The 24,736-nt window shown below is 42.2% G+C and overlaps 1 protein-coding gene across 2 annotated transcripts in view; it reads left to right on the forward strand.

Annotated features, from left to right (window-relative positions):
• The window catches only part of MIPOL1 (mirror-image polydactyly 1), a 314,859-nt gene extending 294,214 nt beyond the window's left edge, over positions 1–20,645 (forward strand). For both annotated transcript variants that reach the window (XM_066608446.1, XM_066608447.1), the window contains one exon: positions 16,227–20,645. In XM_066608446.1, the coding sequence (XP_066464543.1) occupies positions 16,227–16,293 (67 nt within the window). In that variant the 3' untranslated portion in view covers positions 16,294–20,645. The remainder of the gene's footprint in view (positions 1–16,226) is intronic.
• Positions 20,646–24,736: the final 4,091 nt, after the last annotated feature.

Consider the following 24,736-nt stretch of genomic DNA (forward strand, 5'->3'; position numbering starts at 1 on the left):
ATAATAATACATCACCTCTGGCACTTGTCTTTATTCTTCTGCCAGCCCTTCCTGGATTGGAGGATCAAAATGCCCGCCTAGAGGAAGGTCTGGCTGTGATTGGTTTTCAAGCACCGCGGCTCAGCCAATAAGAGGCAGCGCTCAATGAACCAATCACATGCATTCAATGAATGAATAAATGGTTGCGATTGGCTCATCGAGCGCTGGCTCTCCCTTCCTGGAGGCAGGAATTTCCAATCCCTGACCAGAAGAGATGGCGGAACACCAGTGCCTGGGACTGGAGAGAAGACGTGGTGGAGCGGACAGTGCTTCTTAGGTAATGTATGGTTTTTTTTTTGTTTTGTTTTTTTAATGCAGCTGGGGTTTATTTTCGGGATAGGGCTTATATTTCAACCCCCCCCCTCGAAAATCCTTGCACTTGATGCTAGGATTTAGGAAAGTCAAGCGACTTTGTAGCGACACAAAATTGTGATATTGCCACGAGAAAACGCAGCAATGCGATAGCACAACGGTGATATCGAGTCACTTGTGTGGAAGCACCCTTATGGTACTTTAGGCAGGTTCCTTTTCATAGGAGAACACAACTTGGGCACGAGGAAACCCCGTCTGACACGGATTTATCTATCCAGTGCATTTAACGCTTAAGGAGCATAAAACAACATTGCAGCAGTAGCGCTGCCTAATATACAGAGCGAGGAAATTACAGAATCTATTATGTGCCGTAACTTCTTTTTAACAAAATCTGTCACCGCGGCTCCATTTGCTGGGTAAACATGGCAGAGAATGAGCTGTTGTTTCTTTAAGCCAAGGAGCCCGGCAGAGTCTTTCTGCTTTTTATGAATACATATTCCTTTTTTTAATCTGTAAGTGAGCAGTTTGCAGTAGAGAGGCTGTTGTATACTTTGAAATACTATGTAAATATACTTTTTTAATTCTGGATGAAGCCTACGATCGCTAGACCTAATTTGTTTGTGCTTTCGGTCTTACTAAATATTAGTCTTGACTTTACAGCTATTTCCCGCTGCCAGACACTCGCTTTGTGTCTGAAATGCTCCACAACAATCGCCTTCCGCCCGTTCCCCTCTGCGGAGTTTACCCAAGTATGCTCCGTATATTTTGCTACTGATAAATCAATAGTACTGTGTTGTAATGTGTAAACTTCCAGCTGTAAACGACTTATAAGCAAACTCTAACCACGGTCTAACTTGTCACCCCTGATCCTGTTGGCTTATAAAACACACCGCTTGTTCTACATCCAGTCTGTAGGTGTCAGTTTAGTGGAGTGAAGTGTGCAGACTGTAGGGCAATCTAGCTGCCAGATATAGGACTGGCACATGCGCCAGGTCTATCCAACATTTATTTATGCTAATTGCATCTGAGAGATGGACATATATTGTACATTACACTGGCCCCTTTATTATAGAAACTCAACTAGTAGCATGTTGGGCCTCCCTTGGCAGCCATTCACGATTGGCATTGATTCCACGAGGTGTCGAAATGATTCTGCAAGTATATTGGCCCATGCAAATCACATGACATGCCCTAAACAGCCCGATCTACCTCGTCCTAAAGATACTCAAGATCTGGAAACCTATGAAAACTTGCTGGCATGTTCCATTCCTTTACTATACCACCGATGAAGGGAATAGCTGGGGTCGCCTGAGATAGGCACCACCAGTCAAACCTTCAATGAAGGCAGCCTCTAAAAACTTAAAAGGACATTTATTTTCTGGAGGTGCATCTATACAGACACCGGCCACTTTAGGTAATAGATACACAAATAAAAATCTGCCTGGCCGTCTCTAACTTTGAATAGAATGGTTCTAACTGCCGACTGGTGGGCTATCCCCCTACCTGATGCCCAGTCATTGTTACAAAGTTTGTATAAAGAGTCTAACATTGACTTGCAAAAATGCTGTCTTCCAATAGGTGACGCTGCAGTGGTATTTGCATATTACACAGAGGAGCACGAATGGCCTTATAAGTCTCCTCAATCATTCACCTTCTAGGTGCTCTCCCTAAGGAGAAAATATAGCATTCCTGATTCTAAACAACAGTGACACTTAAACCGGTCATTTTCTGCTACAGCTTATCTGTGCTACGTAGCAACAAATTGTTAGTTGGAGCACTAATGTATTCATGTGCAGTTTTGCTTGACTATGCACCTCCTGTTCATCAGGAAGGTGCATAGTCATTCTTAATATCCTCCTCTGACGCCTTTCATCAACAAGTTATTTATGTGCACAGGATCCCCTTTTGCTGGATGTTTTTCCTTGATCACACTATTCTCTATATACTTTCAAGATGGCTGCAAGAGAAAGCGACACTGGGTTGGCAGTTTCATAAATACTGTCCCTGGCTAGTCTCGCACCAATGACCAGGCCTTATTTGAAGTTGCTCAAAACGCTCAGATTTTTCATGCTGATGTGGATTCACACTGAAACTGATCCACAGGAAATTTGCTGACTAGATCTTATGTGAGACAGTCACTTGTCTTAATTTCCATACAAGGTAGCTCCGGTTAAGAAAGTGCAGGCATCTCTAATAAAGTGGCTATTCTTCTCCACTAAAACCCAACATCATAATTGGAGTCCCATTTTGATCTTTGCTATGGGATCTTCTCTCTTCTATGTATGCCACAGATACCAATCCATTAGATCCTATATAACACATTAAGGAAACACAGGCACTTGCTATTAGCTATGCACGCTATATTTTAGTCCTGTTCATCTCTATGTTAGAAGATGCCCCTGGCCCCATTTATGGAAAGATTGCACAACCAATTTTTTCTATAGAGTATTTCTTCAATTATAGGCTACGCTGCAATATAAAGCTTTCGTATTTATTTATTGCGTCCATGCAACCTAAGGCAAACCTGAAGGGACTGCCAGCAGAAGTTCCTCCGCATCATTCCTATGTGAGTCATTTACAGTACGCTATGGCAGAAATCAGTAGCAAATCTGGAGGTGCTTTTCGTTATGACAAAAAGTCAATAATATATTGACTCTTCGTATTAAGGACGCTGTTCAACTACTTGAATCGTGTGAAAGTCAGATCTTATAAGTTGTACTGGTTTCAGGGCTCATGCATGGTGCAGTTTACAATAGCGTAAAGGTAATCCAGCACACCACAGAGATAGATAAAAAGTCCAAAAGTTATTAAAGCGTTAAAAACAGAACCAAGTAAAATAATCTCAGTGACTGCTGTCCCTTGGATTATTTTGTTTGGTTCTGCTTTTAATGCTTTAGTGCATTTTGGAGGTTTTTTTTCTACCTCCATGGTGTGCTGGATTACCTTTACTATTGCATTGGTTTACCGCTGTTGGTGCAGTTTCCGTGTGGACCTCAGTGAGAGGATTCCAACTGTATAGCTGGCTTCCTTCCCTCTGTGGCTAGTTTGTTGGCTTATAATTTTGGATTATTATGGGGAATTTCTATCCCTTGCAGGCTTCTTGATAGACTTCTTCACTCTTCAGGTAATTCTTTTGCGTCAGATTTCATTGCTTTGATAGTAGTGTTCATTAAGAAAATGGAAACCTAGCGGATCCATTACAGGACTGATCAAATGAGATCCATCATGGATATGGAACCAATGACATCAGAGTGAACTAAGATTTCCTTCGATCTGTCTTCTAATGAACTGTTTGAGGTATATCTGATTTCCATAGTAGTTGTCACACTGCTGTCCCTGGGTGGTAAATCTTTCTTATGTGGCATTGGGAAATGTATTTCAGTGTTAATATGACATACAAGAGAGCTTTATGCTTTTTCTTGGCAAATTAACCAAATGCCTTGGGCACCTCTGTTTGTATAATATTGTATTACAATTGACTGCAAATAATAATGGACAGGTGGAACATACAACAAAATTCAGCAAATTCACTGTATACAAGTATTTCTTTTAAAACCATCATTTGACATATAGTATTAATAATGTATAGAGATGAGCGAGTATACTCACTAAGGCACTACTCGCTCAAGTAATCTGCCTTAGCCGAGTATCTTCCCTCTCGTCCCTAAAGATTCGGGGGCCGCCGCGGCTGACAGGTGAGTTACGGCGGGGAGCAGGGGGGAGAGAGAGGGAGAGATCTGCCCTTTGTTCCTCCCCGCTCTCCCCCGCCGCTCCCCGCCCCCTGCCGGCCCCCGAATCTTTAGGGACGAGCGGGGAGATACTCGGATACTCGAGCGAGTAGTGCCTTAGCGAGTATACTCACTCATCTCTAATAATGTATTCTCCTCATATCTTTATTCTCAGTGGTGTACCCAGGAGTTCTGATAGATAATAACTTCCCCTGCATTCTCCACTGCACGCTTCCTGCTTGACTGTGGGGCGATCGTCCTGATAAGGATGTCCCCGCCCTGATGGCTCTCACCTACACCCTACTCACATAGTCACCAGTGAACTTTCCAAGGAGTTTCCTCCAGTTAAGGTCCTTTCACATGGAATGTTTATCGTTCAAAAATATTGTTAATGGATACCTTTTTTTTCACACACTTTTTTCAGTCCGACTAGTGGACGTGATCATGTGATCAGTATATTACTATACGGTATTTGGTAGTACAGTATATTAGCATATATTATCAGCATGTGTAGGTGACTCACTCTTGTTGAGGTCCAGTCTGAGCTTCTTTCTAAGAGATTATTTTCTGCACTCGCTTCACCCACCTGCTGGCCATATACGGCACTCTTCGCTATCATTCTGCATATCTGGAGAAGCAATGGACCTGATAGGGCTTTGGCAGCCCAGGCAGGAGAATAGGAGGTCTGTGCCTGCTGTCATCCTCAGTCAGAAGTTTATCACCCAGGACCTTTCATAGACACACAGCTGCAGCAGCAGCAACCAAGCCGGCAGAACCCTGACAATGGAAGTCCTACCCTTCCACTGACAGAGGAATGGGTCTATGCATCACTGCGGAGATCCATGGCCATGACAGGCTAAGAGAAGATAAGGAAAACAGGTGACTCTAAATATGTACCGATTTACTGGCCTGAAGGGTGCATGCCCTTTTGCCTCCCAAGCCCAGCCTGCCCTTGGAGTATGACTGCAGAATGAGACTACATAGAATTTGTTTGTAGTATGTTACCATGGAAACTTATAGGTCTGCATAGGCACTGTATGCACAAAACTGCTAGAAGGACCTCTTGCAGAGTTTCTTCACTTTTTCTTTTAGATGCATATGACAATAAAAATGTGATTACCAAGGGCGTAAATATAAGAGTATAGAGGAGATGGGATATTTAAGAGAGACCATATTGGTTGTCACCAAGCTTCCCCAGAACCACATATAACTAAGAAATGGCTTTATAGATTTTGCCAGAAATGGAAGGCTTAAGGACCTGTATTAACCAGGGATTTAGGTGAAATTCTGTTTAATATATAACATAGGGATTATTTAATCTCTCATACGTCACTTTAAGGACTATTCCTTTAACTTTAATTGAATGCTAGCAAAAGCAAACATATGGTAGCAAAAATACACACTGAACAATATCTTAGAACTAAACTGAGATCACATAAAGCTTGAAGAAATAAATAATTTATAGGAAAACTCACTTGTTGAAAAAATGGATTAAACACACAGGGATAGAAAAAGCACTGATGGAATTTGCAGTGAAGCATAACAGAGATTAAGAAACAGCAAAAGCCAAAAGAAAAAAATGTGACATTTTTTGGGCTGAGCGCTGTAATGACGTTTAATGGTTTGTACTTTTTTTATTTTATTTCTTTACAAGAAACACAGGTACATGCAGAGGCATGCGGCCCCTGGTCGACTTTCAATAGGAGTTTGACTTTAAGAAAACTAATCTGCTCAAAGTAGAAGGGAAGTTTGTAAAACTTGGCAGACTTCTCCGGAGTCTCAGATGGCTGTGATCTTTGCTGCATTTGTATTTGTTAAATGTAATTTAACCTTATTGCTAAATGTCAAGATCCTTTAGCTGTCATATAGGTTTCTTTTTTTTTTTTTACAGAATGATAAAAAATGGAAATTTCTGATACCTTTTTTTTTGTATTATGAGAGTTGGATTTTGGCTGCTAACAACCTCAGATTACAGCTATTTATGGTCAGAGTCTGCAGAGACTTGTCAATCACTGTGAACAAACAAGCGGAGGATGTACCTGCAAAGTCAGAAATTCCCGAGTAAATATCAGTTTTTGTATTGGCCTTTTTTATACCTTCATGTAAAAGGTAGCAACATAGATTTGAGCCAATTGGCCATTCTGGAATCTGGGAAAGTAAGGTCAGAATGTCTTTGGTGGTTGGAACTGCAGCCGTACTTTGTATCAGACAGCTTTCCCTGAATCATACAATGAACAATTACTGAATTCGGAACACCTACTCAATAATGGGTTGGTCCATCCGTTTGGGCAGTGACAGCTTTCACAAAGTTCTTTCCAGCATGTTCCAAATGTTCAATGGGGTTATAGACTGCTGTGTTGGGGCACCAAGGCAGTATGGAGAATTCAATGTCATGTTCATCCAACTACTACCTAGTGATCTGAGCTTGATGACACAGAGAGTTGTCCTGTTGAAAGTTGGTACTGTGGTCCGGGAGGACTTTCTAAAGATGTAGGTGCAGATAGTCCGCTATTAGTTTCCTATAGCGTTCATTATTCCAGGATATTGGTAATATGACCAATGGTCCTAGGCCATGCCAAGAAAACACTTCCGAAACAATGTCACCACCAGCACCAGCCTGCTCAACCCCAACAGTGTACCCATGGAATACGGCTTCATGCCATTTACGCCAGATGTGGACCTCACAATCAGTTCAGCAGGAAATGGGATTCATCACTCCCATCAATCTTCTGCTAAGTATCCAAGGTCCATTGACGTCTTTCCTGGACCCATATTAGGTGTTGTTGGCAATGACACAGGGTCATCAGGGACACCCTTATCAGTCTTTAGCTATTGAACCCCAGTCAACACAGGGCACACGGCTTTTGTACTGCTGGATTAGTTGGTGCACTGTGGCATGTCGTTGCTGAGATACCAGACATGCCACCCAACACTTGCCTTTAGGATCAACCACACATAACCTGCCACTGTGTGATCTTCTGACAGATGTCTGTCCATCGTTCAACCAGTTTTGGTACACTTGATACCATGGTTCAGGAACAGCCAATACATGCGACTGCTTCAGACATACTGGCACCACACCTCCGGGCAACAATAATCTGCTTGCAGTCACAATCTCTCAAGCCACAACATTCACCCATGACTGCCAAATTGTTGGTTTCTGCTGCACAGAAGAGAAGTCAGCACGTTATCTGAGAGTGGATCATGACGCGGCCGTCACGGGGTACCACGTTACTGATCACAAGATGTCCCGTGCCGGCTGCTCTTCATGCAGCCATTGATCAGTGTGTAAACATTTAATCATAAGTCACAATCATATTCTAGTTTTTTCATGGCATGACTGTGATGTGAATAAACCCTAATACATGGCGATGCAACACAAGTGACCAGCTCAATACAGTGAAAAGCCCCAGTGTCAATGGGATATAATCAGGACAGGTTTTCAGCCTGTTCAGCAAAAAATGAATGTTTCCATTCATTTACAAGCAGAGACTTTGCAAATGGTGACTTCTTGAAACTCCAAGTATATTAGATGATTTTAAAAAGCATCATTGTATTAGGAATAAGATGTATTCACATAAAACCGGAACACTATTTTAAAGTACATTCACACATAGCCAATTTGGTGTGGATTTAGGTGCAGCAAATGTCAGCCTTTTAATTGAATTAATGTTGAAGGGAGGAAATCTGCTGCAGATCTGCTACATGTGAACACATCCTTAAGCAGATGCAATGAGGAGCCGCTTCTTTGCTCAGTATGTCTATATGCAGATGAGAAAAATTGAATGCTACCATACTTGCGCTTCTTCTTTTTCACACAATGACCTAGCGCCAATGATGCTTTCGAACTTTCTGCCCTATCCAAGCAAATTTTTTCAATTTTGCCATTACTTATCCATCAGAGTAGCATATGACCACTTATATTTGTTTGCACTTAGCCTTTTGGAGCCTTGGTCTCTATCTATAGGTTCACCAATATGTTGGCTGTGGTCTATAGCTTTTTTTTTCATTTGCCTCCCTACATTCATCATATGGGACAAAGGGTCAAAGAGCAATTTTTTGTAAAGTCCTATTCATGACAGAAGTGAAACAATGGTTCAGCTGTTGCACTGTGTGTGTGTGTGGGGGGGGGGGGGGGGGGGGGTCTGAGATGGTGTATTATTTCTTCCAGGCTGTCTTATTAGACCCAGGGCAGACTGCTTCTGTCACTGAGCCAGTGATGTCACATCATTTGCATGCGCTAAGTATTTGTATAAACTGTTACTGCTACAGGCTTCTCCAGTTTAATTTCTATGGAAATAAGTTAGATCTTAAGTTTAGTCATTCATTTGCCCTATGGCTGCTAATTAACATAACTACAGTCCATTTTGTCAGCAGAGGTATCATTCTCAGGATGATCACAAATCAGTATGTTCAGTCCTTTACCCCGACGACTGAAGCCCATGTTATAATGGAATCTAGGATTTGTGCTGTTGGCATTGGACATGTTCTTTGTGTTCTCATAGAGAGGTGACCTCTCTTTTCCCTCATGTCCCAATCTACACAGTGCAGTCCTATGACCTTGGAGATCCTTGTAGGAAAAGGAAGGTAAATGTGATGTGGCTGAAGATAGACACTAGAGAATACCAATATTGGGGACTGTACATACTACTGATCACTTGGGTATATTCTACATTCACCAATGGGCACTGTATCAAGGTGTCAGGGAATAGCTATTGTACAGTTGCAAGAAAAAGTAAGCAATACCTGGATTTTTGTATTGATTACTAATAAAATTTGTCTGATTGTGATCTAAGTCACAGTTCCAGACAAATAATCTAATTTAGATCATCTGAACCTGCCAGTAACGATGGGGCTGGATAACTCCAGAATATGTATTAGGGTGGCTCAACTTTCCCCCAACAGATGAGGTCATGGGAAAGAAGGATTTGGGATGTTGAATTCAACAACCGGTCCTTTTTGTTCCCCAGGAAACAAGTCGGCACCAGGGCTGTCCGTCTGCAGCTTACCTCCCTAAACACATGCGCATGTGGCTGAGACTGACATTCAGGCTTAGCAGTACAGATGGATGGCAGAACACCTTCCTTGGTGCGGGAGGTGGTACAATATCCTGGAATCCCACCGTCAAGGACTGTTTATACTCAAAGCCAAAGATGGTTCAGCACACACTTTAGTAGATTTTTAAAATGCTGTTATAGTTTTATTGTCAATTTCCAGACATACACAAATACAGAACTGCAACGTTTCAGGCATAATCCCTTTTTCAGGCAATTAAAATAATTTTGAACCTTGGATTTTGAAGATGTATAAATTGTACATAAGGATTGACCCGTATATCAAATGGCGATGTGCGTCCAGCAGTGGATAGCGACCTTTAGTCTGTTCTCACCATTCACTGCTGGGCGCACTCTACTTTTTTAATATTTGCGTCAATCCTTTTGTACAATTTATACGGCTACAAAATTCAAGATTCCAGTACTGTCCTGATTTTCTGAAGAAGGTCTTCTGCTCAAAATGTTGCAGTTCTTTATTTGTGTACGTCTGGAAATTGACAATAAAACTATAACACTGTTTCAAAAAATCCACCAAAGTGTGCGCTGACCCATCTTTGGCTCTGAGATGTTCAGGTTTATGACAGAGCGAGGGGAAACAATCACTCATCTAACATCCAATTATTGAAGCTATATGGGGGTTTGGCCATACTACTGTAAGAGCACACAAACTGTTGTACCATTTATGTCTTTTGATTAGGGCATGGAGTAAACATCCAAAGTGCAGGGAGAAAATTAAGTGAACCTCTGTGTTAATGACTATTCATAGAGCTAACTGGCAATAGGTAATTCAATTAAGAGATAAGATTGGATGTGTGGCTTTTACAGGTGCTTTGCCCTTTAAGTAAAGGTACACAAATTCTGCTTACCGACAATTCAGTTCTTCACAAGAAAGGTTGGTTAGTGTGAACCATGCCTCAATGCAAAGAGCATTCAGAAGCCCTCAGAAGACATATTATAGAAACACAAGAGCTAGGAATGGCAGCAAAAGCTTTTCTACAGACCTTAATGTATAGTTATCCACAGTTGGACAAATTATCTACAAATGGGGAAAATTCAGGACTGTTAATACTTTCCCTAAAAGTGGACATCTTGTTAAGATCACTTCAAGCACAACAGGCAATTATGAAGGAGGTAAGAGAACGCAAGCAAAGAGGAGGTAAGAGAGAACAGGAAAAAAACTATAGAAAGGTCTACAAACTTCAAAAACCTTTGTTCATGTGTCCATTCTCATAAACACACTGTACAAGAATGGAAGGACACCATAAAGGAAGCTGCAGCTGTCCAAAAAAGGAAAAAACATTGCAACCCATCTCAAGTTTGCCCAACACAGCCCTGATTTTCCAAAATGTTTATGGAAAAATTTTCTATTTACATGAGACATAAGTGGAACTTTATAGTACAAATGCAAAATGTTATGTTTGGAGGTAAATGAACACCAACACCAAAACTGTGAATCATGGTAGGGGGAACATAACGGTTTGGGGCAGTTTTGCTGCCTAAAGGCTCGTGCCTACAGGCGTATGCTTAAAATGCTGCGGGTCTCCCCGAAGTGTTTTACCCATTTTACAAACATACACTTTGCCGACAGAGACCGCGTATGGCTGCGTATATCACATTGACATGCACAGTTTCAAAGCGGGGATGAGTATGAAAACCCTTCCCATATGCAATCTATTGCATATGGACAGCATTTCATACGCAGCCTATACAAAAGTATAGGGCTCCCGTTTTGTGGGTACGCAGAGAGATAGAGTATGCTACAATCTATTTCTCATGCATATCAACACGCAGTGTCCACACGCACATGTGCATAGATCAATGAAAGTCCATTATATGCGGTGAAAACACAGTCGTGGACATGAGCCCTAAGGGCTTGGATTCCTTGTGATTATTCAAGGAACATCAAATTCTAAGGTGTAGCAGAACATCTAACAAGGAAGTAAGGGCAAAGATCCATGACCTCAAGCTAAAGCGACCAGACATTGACCCAAAACATACAAATTTTGTGGTTTGGAATGGCCAAGTCAAAGTCCTGACCTTAACTCTACTAAGATGCTGTGATTGACCTGAATAAGACTATATATACAAGGCATCCCAGAAATATTAATGAACTGAAACACATTTGCATGGAGAAATGAAACGCTGAGGAATTACTGTTAAAGCCGTGCCCATTCAAACATACCAAGCAAAGCACTGGTGAAATTAATTTGTGCCATAGGGGGCCCATAAGGCCTCTCTTCTCCATATAGGGAGCCCAGTACTATGAATAAAGCATTATAGTTGGGGGCCCTGTTACAAGTTTTGCATTGGGGCCCAGGAGCATCAAGTTACACCTCTGTCTCCAACACGTGTAGGATCAATATTCTGGCATGTGACCTCCATCTAAGTAGTTGCCGAGGAGGAAAAATACAAGGCGCATTAAGCCAGTGTTCCCCAACTCCAGTCCTCAGAGACTCCCAACAGGTCATGTTTTCAGGATTTCCTCAGTATTGCACAGGTGATGTAATTATTGACGGTGCCTCAGGCATTGCCACAGGTGTTCTTACCATAGGAAATCCTGAAAACATGACCTGTTGGTGGTCCCTGAGGACTGGAGTTGGGGACCCCTGCATTAAGCAACACATGGAAAGAGCCTATTGTAGTTGCATCACAAATTGATTAATGTAAACCATGTTGTCCATAACCAGTCACAAAGCCAAAAAGTATCATTTGGACATGACCAGAATGAGATATTAGCCTCTGAATGTTAATAAGAGTGTTGCATTCACTGTCTGAGAAAATGTGAAGCAATTGAAACTAAATGTATTAGAAAGTGGCAGAACTTTCCATTCCTGGACAAATTCATTTTATTTACATAAACCCCATTATATTATTCTCAAACAAATGTACATTTTAGGTAAACGTAAAGATAGGTGGCTCATCTCAGTTTCCAACGCTTGGCAAATACTAGACTCTGTTCATCATTTGGTTTCCCCCTGGCATTGTCTTAGCAAATGGCATTATGTGCAGAAGCATATCTGAATATTGCTGCCGGCTTTGCGTATATCCTCCCTGTAACCCGGACTCATCTGAATGGCTTCAGGCACTGCTATGTCTTTCCATTAACCGCAGCGAAAGTGACTCGACCGGTTTTAGAGAAATGCCATGCCCAAGTGCACATCTTCCATATGTCTCGTATAATTTCTAATGCATGCCACTTGTCATGGAAAAGTGATGTTTCGATTCGTATCGCTTTGGGCACACGTGTCTCAGATGAATGGACACCAACAGAAGAGAATTAAAGGGAATGTGTCATCAGAAAATTTCCTGGCATAGAATTGTTTTCTAATTTTTGGCTACAGTCTGCATTTTTTTTTTTATTTTAAAATCCTGCATTTTTCACACTCACCACTGAACCTAATACTAGACTGTCCCTTCCTGATCTGTAGAGAATGTTTTGCAGCAGTCATCCCACTAACATCACAGGCAGGATTACACTGAGAGGTAACATCTATAAGTTATCAAAAATCGTTGGATCGTGTGATTTTGAACAATATCGTTCAGTGTAAACACAGCGATCATTTAGTCATTCACTAGTACAGTGAATGTGAATGACTAAACAAGGGAGCAAAGGAAAGGTAGAAAATGTATCAGCTTGTATAAACTGCCTGAATAAGCAAACTCTTTGGATCCCATGTAAGGCTCCTTTAACATGGAGTGATAACAATTCACAATAGATGATCAGCTGTGACCTTCCGCAGAGCATGTCTAAAACAGTCTCCCATACAAGTCAATAGTTTAGCTCCTCTTCAATAGTTCAGCTGCTGTAAAGGGTCTCTCTAAACGCTGTTAAATGTAACTCAGGCAAGATGGCCGTCCCCATAGTCACGTATAGACAAAAGAATAAAAAAATTCTACAATCATAAAATTAAAAAAAATTAGATAAATGTAATATTAATTAAAACCAGATAGAGAAACATAAGGAAAAAATGTGGTGATGTAAACCCTTTGAAAGAAGCCCATTATAGTACTTTCCATATGTGACTAGTTTTTTTTATCAACATCTTCTATGATGGACTATGATCGCTTGATATTACAGGGCCGATAAGCTAAAAAGATTTTCTGATGACCTCATAAGTAGTATTATTGTAATGCATGCTAATTTTACATGGGTTCTCACTGATATTGCAGATTAGTTGCATTGAGTGAATGAGACCGAGGTGTAATACCTCTCACAAGCTGTAAGTGCCTTTCTATTTTTCAAAGTAATCACCCATGTTTTTCTAATCTTACACAACTCCTTTAAGATACTGGATTTAGCACAGCTTTGTGTACCTATTGGCTCTAATAATGTTTTCTTGAAAATAAGACATTGTCTTATATTCATTTTTGCCCCAAAAGGCTGTGCATACCCCGCCTACAGCAAGCGAGTGCTGTGATTGGATCACAAGCGCCGTTGCTCAGCCAATCAGAGCTGGCGGTCGATGATCCAATCATGGCTATTCAGTGATGTCATTCAAAGAAGGGCTGTAAATGATCGAGTGCCAGCTCTGATTGGCTGAGCCAGCGGCGCTTGTGATCCAATCGCAGCACTTGCTTGCTAGAGGCGAGGTGTTCAAAGCCCCATCACCAGAAAGCGAGTGCTGCGTCAACGCTGAGGACATGGCAGACAGCAAAGCACTGGAGACCTGTGCAAGGGACCCAGATGCCGCCGGCTAGGTGAGTATTGCTGGCTTTTTTTCATGTAGTTTAGCTAGGGCTTATTTTCGGGGTGGCTTCTATTTCATGTCTCCCTTGAAAATTGGGGTAAGGCTTATTTTGGGGGAAACACAGTAGTATAGATCCAAACCCTTTTTTATATACATGTTTTCCTTGAAAGCATTTTTTTTTTGCCTTAGACATGAGGAGTTATTTTTTTTATTTACCAGATTCATTTGGAAATCTTATGACTACAGTGACCAGAATCTTAACCCTTTCCAATCCACTGTCTGATGTCTTCAGACATTCTGATTGAAGGCTATACAGCTCTGATGTCAGAAGACGTCTGGCAGGGTATTCTTACTATATATTACTGGCCGCTGTGTTGTCGGGGGGCCTCTCTGGCATGTCCCATACTGCAGTACTGGCTCTAGCCAGCAGATGGCAACATTGTATAGTGGCAGAAAGAGGAAGCCCACTAGGAAACCCCAAATCCAAAATTGGATTGCAAAGGGTTAATCCAGAGTTAGACAGGGAAAACAAAGTATTCATTAGTATCTGACTGCCACATAATCCTGCTTACAGCATTGAAATTACCCATTTAACCAACCTAAATGGGCATGTTTAAAGTGGAAAATGAAGAGATATGCTAAAAGTTACACATAAACTTGAAATATTAGTTGGCACATCCAAACATTTTGGCATGATTTACAGACAATCTAATATCTACTGTAGGCCAGGGACAATAGATTGCTTGCAGATCCCATCAAAATTGGCTGCATCTATTAACAAATAACTTCTGTTGGACGGTTAGAGACAGTAGGACAGTTTACTGCTCAAATATGTTTTCAGAATTAGACATTAACCTTTTGCCTGAATGGCAATAAAAACATTATATGGAGATGAATAGTGAATTTCACTTTTTGCCTCGGAACTAATTCCAACTATAGGATATTACTATTTTTTGTGACAATTTCATTCCAATTCAATTTTAATGGCATTTTAAATTTTTTGTTATCTCTCTGGTTTTCTCATATGAACTTTGATTTTGAAAGACAATGAGTCTCTAGATACTTGTCAATTTTAACTACAAGAATCACTCAAAAAATAGGTCTTGATTTTTCTTGCTACCATGGCAGCAGTAATAGAAACGTCTTCTAATAACCCAGGAACAGGTAAAGGAAAGACGACAAGCTGAACTGATAAGGCTCATTCTAATGAGTTCTGTCCAGGGCACAAGATCCAAACACCGGGTTAGGCCACATATACATCATGTATGGGAGCTCTCTGCTCTTGGATAAGGCTGGACTATACGCATTAGATAGCTGTTGGCTTAAAGCTTGTTTGGCCAACAACTATTGCTTCTGACTTTCCTTCTATACACATGCACCCATCTCAGGCAAACATGTATGCATTCTCAATAGAGAGAGGAAAATAAGCTGGTGGTGGCTTTTGTCCCTGTAGGACCAAAAAAATGGACATTTTGAAATCCTTTATCTCCAACATCTGCCATTGCAAAGAGTCTGGTCACCCCTATATACATAAGGTTGTTGATTGATCCCAACAAAATTGAGGGGAGTAACCAATATTCACGTGTTGAGCCACCCTAAAGAGACATTCTGGTGAGTATAGGGGATAAGTAGCTGATTGGTGAGTGTCCGAATGCTGGGACCCCCATAGATCACGAGAACTAGGGTCCCATGTACCCTGAGAGACTCGCAAAATGAATGGAGCAGCAGCCACGTACTTGGCCACAGCTCCATTGATTTCAATGGGAGTGCCGAAAATAGCCAAGTTCAAGCCAAAAATAGCCGAGTCTGGCACTGTCATTAAAATGTTTGGAGCAGTGATCAAGCATGTACACTGCCACTATTCATTCTCCCAGTCTTTCCTTAAACATGTGACCCCTGTTCTGGTAAACAGTGGGGGTCCCAGCTATTGGACCCCGACTCGCTAGTTTTCCTATATCTGTTGACAGGAAACAACTTGATGTTACCGGAATACCCCTTTAAGTCCTGTGTTTTTTAAAATAAAAATAAGGGTCTGGTCGCTACAGAAGGGAGAACATTCCCCAAGGAATTGTGAGCAGACCTGGAGGACATCATGTGCACATGCTCTAAAGGACTGTGAATAGCAGGAACAAGATTAAGCAATTATTAAGGGGCCAAATATGACATAGATTGACCATCTTTTGGGGAAGGGCGTATCAGAACCCCAGAAAATAGTGTTTTATGATACTGCAATATCACCTTCTACTGATCACCACACCTGATAAACTATAGCTTGTAAATTGTGTAGAGTTCTATATTCTTTGGTTCTCTCATGGTCATTATGTTCTCTATCCGCAGCAGCCTCATATTTTTAATATAGCTAAGTTTCCCATATTATCATATTTGTTTTCTCTTTTCCTTAACAGACTGGAGCGTCTGGTTGATGTCCTAAGGAAAAAGGTTGGAGCTGGATCGGTTCGAACAATGATTTGATGCTGCCATCAGTGGACCGGTTTTTACACATCAAAGTATGGACCAAAGACCTGGCAAAACAACTTCATACCTATTGAGTTTATTGACCTAACTTAGATCCTACAATTCTATACCAAGGATGCATTTCTTGTCGGTGTGGTCCAGATAGCTTTGGAGAACTGTACATCTCAGGAAAATGAGCCTTCTCTAAGATGACCCTGGACACCACATCCAGGCCATGATCTACTCAGTTCTTTTCATCTTCTATTTTCATATAGATATTTAGAGCTTGGTGGGAATCTGGCATCTCGGCTAAAAATGATAACCCGTATTATTAGACTTAATGAAGTCTTGTATTAGCGCCTATTTAGACACAACGATAATTTTGAGCGATCATTTTGCTCTGCTAGCGGAGGATGCAGAAGACAAGTGGGGTGTCCCTGCGTGTCTTCTGCATACAGCTGTTCCACCGCTCCAGCGCCCGGCTGTTATACAGATGAGCGCTCTGAGCGGAGGATGCAAAAGACAAGCGGGGTGTCCCCGCTTGCCTTCTCTGCATCAGCTGTCTTCTGCACGGAGCGCCCGGCTGTTATACAGCCGAGCGCTCCAAGCGGGGGATGCAGAACAGAGCTGGACTGCTCTGTTCTTCATACCCAGCCTGTCACCAGGGAGCAGGATACAACTGAATCAATAGTATCAGCTGTATCCCGCTGTGAATCCCTGATAAGGCTCATCGTTGTCTTTCAGCACGCTGATGAGCGATGGCATAACGAAAATGCCACGATGTCAGAGCAGTTACACACAACAATTATTGCTCAAAAGACGGCTTTTGAGCGATAATCGTTGTGTCTAAATGGGCCTTTAGCCTGTATTTATTTAATCTATTCATGTATCTAAATACCCTGGAATAGACCTAATATGTTTTTGGTGCCTGCTTCCTCCAACATCTGGATCCCAGGTCAGGCCTCCCCTCCCTGCCTAATAAAAGGCCAAGAAAATATGCCGTAGATGTAACTGCTAATATATCCGCACACCAATGAATCAGTAGGATATGGTTACGCCTCTTACTATAGCTCTAAATGAGCGCATAGTAATAAGGTACCTTTACACTGAGCAACTGTTTGGATAATCGCTCTGAAAAGTCATTGAAGCGTACAAATGACTGTCATTCGTTTCCTTTTACACAGAGTGATGATTGTTCATTAGTAGCTTGGCAAGATATTGTTCATATAGGGGATCTCCATGCAAATTCGGTAACAAGTCATTCAAAAACGAACAACAGTGACTTTACACCAGACAACAATTGATCCGTGAGTCTTTTGCTTGTCAATGGCCATTTTTACATTAAGCGACTATCGTTTGAATTCTCTCTTTCAAGTGATTACACGACAGATGGTCACCCATTGTAGAGGTACCTTTAGGATGAGCCAGTTTTCCTGTTACATACAAAACCTTATATATTTTCAATTGTATTACAATCACATTTGACTATTCTATGTGTGAACCTCATACTGCACACTAGAAAGGATGGACAGAAGATTGTATGAGTCTATTGTCTAGAGATGGTCATTGTGAATCCAGTCTTATTGCATTGTCATTTTATATCACTTGTACGATATAGAAAATAGTGAATTACTGCCGAAGTTGATAAATCATTTCATGTATTTATTGCTACTCCGTTCAAATATTACTTTAAATGTTGAAGTTATGTATTTTCTGCCAGTTGTCTAACATTTCTCTTTTATTGTGTTTTGTCATTTGCCGTATGTGTTTTGTTATACCTCCAAGTATAGATGTGGCCTATACTGGTGTTACGACCTGTCAGAGGACAATGGTGAACTCTCAGTGCTGTATATCGTAGGTTTAGAAATACCTCCACCAATAAAAGCCTTAAAGACGTTTTTAAGTGTGCAAACAACTCTTTTAGGTTGCTCATTGTCCTTGTTATGGGCTTGGGTATATGAGGTGTTGACCTTTTATATTAGCTTTTCTTTTAAATCCTTCATATACTTAGGAGATTTATGGCTCCTTGAGTTCTGACCTTAACCCTCTAACCTTCTGATACCTGGATTACATGTATCCCAGAAACAAATCTAAAAAGGTAAGTCCTGACCATTAGCCAGCCTTAAAGAGGTTACTTTGTAGCCATGTCCTAAGAGCAGGGCTATTGGCTTGGTAGCCCATACTGTGTATTAACCCCTTAACGACGGCCCCATCGGGAAACTACGTCCTCAGAAAGTGGGCTTTAATCCTAGAGGACGTAGTTTTATGCATCCTCTTTGGATTGATGCCCACTTGCCTGAGGACGTGACAGCTCCATGCTGTTGGTGCCCGCAGGTAGCTGACAGCATGGAGCTGTCATCCCAGGATGCGGGCAGTCCCCACCGGCATTGCGATCAGCGCTATCCAATGCATAGCGCCGATCGCAAAAAAGTAAATAAAACAGTGAAAAAAAGTAAAGATTCAGCTGCCCTGATGGATCGGATCCATCAGAGCAGCTGAAAATATTCACGCGGCTTGTCCCCGGTGTCCCCCGGACCCACCGGCGGTCTTCTGCGCATGCGCGCCAGCCGATGACGTCAGGCGCATGCGCAGAAGCCCGGGAGCCCCCGGCAAATTTTAAATCTCCTGGCTCCCGGCTCCTGAAGGTAGCCGGGAACCAGGAGGTGTTACCGGGGACCCCGGGCACGTGGTCGCTGCTATGCATTGGATAGCGGCGATCGCGAAAAAGTTTTAAAAAAAGTCAGTTTCACCTCCCCTCATGGATCGGATCCACGACGGGAGGTGAAAATACTTACCTAAGTCCTCCCCGATGTCGGGCTCGTGCACAGACGGGCTCGAGCCTCGGGAAATTTAAAATCCCTCTGCTCTTGGCTGCCATGTGTAGCCCGGAGCAGAGAGATTATACCGGGGACATGATCACTGTTATCCAATGGATGACAGTGATCACGTAAAGTTAAAAAAAAACTGTAAAAAGTTAAAAAAAAGTGTAAAAGTAAAAAAAAAAAAGTTTAAAAAAAGTTTAAAAAAAGTTAAAAAAGCTTGCGTTTCATCTCCCCCCACGGATCATATCCGTGAGGGAGGATGAAATGACGTACCTAAGGCCCGCGGATTTATCCGCGGACCTTACCCCAGCTTCTGCGCACGCGCCCGTTGCCAAAATGGCGGACGCATGCGCAAAAGCCCTGGATTGCCAAGATAATTGAAAATCTCCCTGCTCCTGGCTACAAAACTTAGCCGAGAGCCTGAAGATTTCACGGGGGGCCGCGGTGAGCGGTTCCTCGTCACGTGTTCGCCGTTATCCAATAGATAATGGCAAACACGTAAAAGTGTGAGAGGAGATGAAACTTTTTACCGGAGGCCTCCGTATTTGCACCCCGATGCGATCTTCTCCCGTGAACTTTCCCGGATCCTGGGCATGCGACCGCCGGCAAAACACCGGACACATGCGCAGGAGTCGGGGAGCCCAGGAAATTTAAAATCTCCTTGCTCTCAGCGACCAATGGTCGCCTAGAGCCCGGAGCAGTGACGGGTGGCCTCGTTGAGTGGTCCCCGGTCACGTGATAAAAAGGTAGCTATCTACCTTTGGCCGGTCTCACATGACCGGATACGAATTACGGATTCTGCATGCTTCTGATCCACGGTATTACGCAGATCAATCGTATTGGATTACACAATTCCGCTCACATTAGCGAGTCGGAATTGTGTAATCCACTCGCAGAAAAGAGAACGCAGCAGGTTCTATTTTACCGCGGATATCCGCAACATAGAGCCTATTGTGCTCCATGGTCGTGGATATACCCGCTGCCCATACGCAACTACGTTGTATACGGGCTGCGGGTACCCGCGTCATCGCTAAGCGACGGTGCAGGAAATACAAACAACAAAAAAGGTATTGCGCATGACCGTCTGTGTGAGTATGCAGTTATGCGCAGTGCATTACGCGGCCGTACACAGGGTCACAGACGGGCTCACAGCTGGGATCCGCTGCGGGCCTCCGCAAGCGGATTCCACCTACGGCTGCGTGAGCCCGGCGTTATTCAGACCGCTACCTCTAATCCGTAATTTACAAGAAGCCCGGGGAACGCTCGCCTTCATGCAGTTCCAGGAGCAGCTTGTTGAGCGCCTTCTGTGCGAGACCGCCGCACCTCATTAAGCTTACGGAGACTCACAGAGCGCCACTTTTTACACCCCATACCCACCACTGAGGTCACGAAATACCCCCAAAAAAGCATGAGAGGAGGGGGGGATACCCGGTTTTATTGCCCCTTGTACCCATCCCAACCAGCCTCCGTAATTACCCCTGACTTCGGAAATACCACACAGTTCACATTATTACTTTTATCTAAGATTTGGGGAACGCCGAAAAGGGCGCGGAGGGCTAGGGGTGTGTGTGTGTGGGGGGGGGGGGGGGGGGGGGGATATTTTTAGGGAGTCCATTTTTATTCCATACAAATGAACAATGGGGCCTGGGATTTATTCAGTTGTGCCCTGCAATCCAACGGGTGTTCCCTCCATTATGGGCCTAACCATGTGTCCTATAAGTAGATTAGGGCCACAATGGGTATGTTTTTGAACACGGGACAAACGGGGTGATCCATTTGGGGGTGAAAGTCTTCATTCCTATGTACACTGTACAAAAAAAACAGTTTTTAAATTGACAAAATTGCCAAAAAAATGAAAATCGTAATTTTTTCCTTCTGCTTTGCTTAGATTTATTCAAATACTGTGGGGTCAAAGTACACAATACACCCCTAGATTAATTCATTAAGGGGTCTAGTTTTTAAAATAGGGTCATTTGTGGGGGTTCTCTATCGTTTTGGACGCTCAATGGCTCTACAAGTGGGCAATGGGGACTGGAATTTATTCCGCTGTACCCTGAAATCAAACGGGTGCTCCTTCCATTATAGGCCTAGCCATGTGTCCTTTAAGTAGATTAGGGCCACAAGGGGTAGGTATCTGAACACAGGACAAACAGGGGTATCCATTTTGGGGTTAAAGTCTTCATTCCTATGTACATTGTACAAAAAAAACTGTTTTTAAATTGACACTACTGCCCAAAAAATAAAAATTGTAATTTTTGTCCTACTGCTTTGCTTAGATTTATTCAAAAATTGTAGGGTAAAAATACACAGTACACCCCTAGATGAATTCGTTAAGGGGTCTAGTTTTCAAAATGGGGTCATTTGTGGGGGTTCTCTGTCGTTTTGGCCGCTCAAGGGCTCTACAAGTGGGCAATGGGGCCTAAATCACTTTCATGCTAAATTTCTGTTCTGAAAGCCACCGACTACTTCTTTCATTTTGCGCCCCGTTGTGCATCCAGACAAAAGATTAGGGCCACAATGGGTATGTCTCTGAACACGGGACAAACAGGGGTATCCATTTTGGGGTGCAAGTCTTCATTCATGTGTGTGCTGTACAAAAAAAGCAGTTTTTAAAACGACAGAATTGCCAAAAAAACGAAAATCACATTTTTTCCCTTTTGTTTTGCTTGAATTCATTCAAAAACTGTGGGGTCAAAATGGGCAGTACACCCCTAGATAAAATTATTAAGGGGTCTAGTTTTCAAAATGGGGTCACTTGTGGGGGTTCTCTTTGGTTTTGGCTGCTCAAGAGCTCTACAAAAGTGCTATGGGCCTAAAACGCCTTCAAGCAAAATTTATGTTCTGAAAGCCACTGGCTGCTCCTTTCATTTTGGGTCCCGTTGTGCATCCAGACATAAGATTAGGGCCACAATGGGTATGTTTCTAAACACGAGAGAAAAGGGGGTATCCATTTTGGAGTGTAAATCCTCATTTTCATGGGCACTATAGGAAAAAAATATGTCTTTAAAATGACATATTTGCAAAAATATGAAATTTTATTTTTTCGCCTCTAAATTGAATTAATTCCTGAAAAAAACTGGTAGGGTCAAAATACTCATGACACCACTCAGTGAATACATTAAAGGGGTTGTCCCGAGGCAGCAAGTGGGTCTATACACTTCTGCATGGCCATAATAATGCACTTTGTAATGTACATTGTGCATTAATTATGAGCCATACAGAAGTTATAAAAAGTTTTATACTTACCTGCTCCGTTGCTGGCGTCCTCGTCTCCATGGTGCCGACTAATTTTCGCCCTCCGATGGCCAAATTAGCCGCGCTTGCGCAGTCCGGGTCTTCTTCTTTTCTGAATGGGGCTCCGTGTAGCTCCGTGTAGCTCCGCCCCGTCACGTGCCGATTCCAGCCAATCAGGAGGCTGGAATCGGCAATGGACCGCACAGAAGCCCTGCGGTCCATGAAGACAGAGGATCCCGGCGGCCATCTTCAGCAGGTGAGTATGAAGACGCCGGACCGCCGGGATTCAGGTAAGCGCTGTGCGGGTGGTTTTTTTAACCCCTGCATCGGGGTTGTCTCGCGCCGAACGGGGGGGGGGGGTTTAAAAAAAAAAAAACCCGGTTCGGCGCGGGACAACCCCTTTAAGGGGTGTAGTTTTTAAAATGGGGTCATTTGGGGGGGTATCTATTATTCTGACACTCATGAGCCTTTGCAAACTTGGCTTGGTGCAGGAAAGCAAAGTGTTCCTCAAAATGCTGAAAAGTAATGTTAAATTTGTACGCCCAATAAATGGTTAAAAAAAAAAAACACAAAAGTTTTTCAAGTGTGCATTCAGAATAAAGTAAACAGATGGAAATATATATCTTATCAAAAATTTGTACAGTATGTTTGGACATATTTGAGATTACAGTTGAAAATGTGAAAAAATTACAATTTTTTCAAAATTTTTCCAATATTGGTACTTTTAATAAATATACACAAATTATATCGGTCTCTTTTTACAACCAAAATGAAGTACAACATGTGGTGAAAAAACAATGTCAGAATCACTTGGATATGTTAAGCCTTTACGGAGTTATGCTACGTTGAACGACGCATGTCAGATTTCCAAAATTTGGCTCCGTCACTAAGGCGCAAACAGGCTTCGTCACTAAGGGGTTAAACGGGTGTTCTCATCTTGGCCAAACATTACCTGCAACATTTTTGGCCATCTGTGGTCATACACTGCAAGCCAGGTGATCAGTCGATCACTGAGGATCCTGAGCGGCAGATCCCTGCAAATCAACTTGATGACTTACAGTATTTCATCAATTGTTAACGCCTGAACAACCCCCTTTATTCAATGTAGCTGTATAAGACGTGGTATTTTGCATGACAAGTTTTACTTAATAAGATCCATTTTGGGGTACATATGAAGTATTGAATAACTTTTATTCATTTTCTCTAGGAGGGCATGCAAGAAATCCAGTTATTTCATCATAGTTTTTCGGATTTATTTTTACAGTGTTTACTTTGTGGAATAATTAATAACTTGACTTTATTCTATGGGTTGTTATGATTAAGCGGATACTGAATTTAAATATTTTTTCTTATGTTTTACTACTTTTGCACAATAAAAACACTTTTTTTTACCATATGACTTCTTTCTGTGATGCTACATTCCAAGACCTATAGCATTTTTACTTTTCCGCTTATGTAGCTGTTTAAGGTCTTTTCTTTCACTTGTTGACTTGTAGTTTTTACTGTTACCATTTGGACATTATGAATTTTTGATTACTTTAGAAAAATCTATATTACCCCCTTCCCTGGGTCAGCTGAAGGCTTAGGCCCTCTGTCCATGGCAGTGTATTCGCTGGTGGTAAACCGCCTACGCTTCCCATAGCATTGCTATGGAAAGTGTCGGTACCTGTCCACGAGCGGAGAATCATTGCGATTCTCCACTCGCTGCAGGCAATTCGCAGCATGCTGCGAATTGCCCCGATTCTCCGCGGTCAGCCTATCTATTAGATAGGGCTGACCGGCGGAGATTCGGCGCAGGATACCGCACCGCCCGTGGACAGCTGGCCTTAGACTGCTCTCACACAGGCATCTGTAAAACAATGAGTTTTAAACACCGCTTTCTACAGTCTTTTCAAACATGTTCGACTGACTTTTTTAACGCACCCCATCATTGCAATGGGTGAGGAGGTGCTTCAAAATTAGCTGAAATGCACTAAAATAAGCAGAAGATGCATTTTTCCTGCAGGAAGCAGAACTTGTGTGATTACAGTAGTAGTTGTATCTGTTATAGAAAACGTTGCCTGAACTTACACAAACATTGCCTGCTACATTAGTCAAAATTGGAACGTTTGCAAAAGCCGGGTTATTTAAGTAATATGACTTTGGCTCTAATTGGTTCCTACTTATTCATAGTTCCCCTCGTTCTCACATAACTTTATACTGATGGCCATTAGTTGAGGATTAGGTTGATAATTGTAAAAATACCTTCTCTGTTTAGATGCCATTTTTGTATTTTTAGTTGTCCCAGCAATGTGTAGGAAAAATGAAATTGTGTAGAGTCTGACTTGAAAAACATATATTCGTAGAGAGAACATCCCTGAGCTGCTAAAGTGAAGCCAATACTGTGGCATCCAACACATCGAGCA

This window comes from Eleutherodactylus coqui, chromosome 6, assembly GCF_035609145.1.
Source record: "Eleutherodactylus coqui strain aEleCoq1 chromosome 6, aEleCoq1.hap1, whole genome shotgun sequence".
Taxonomy (NCBI): Eukaryota; Metazoa; Chordata; class Amphibia; order Anura; family Eleutherodactylidae; genus Eleutherodactylus; species Eleutherodactylus coqui.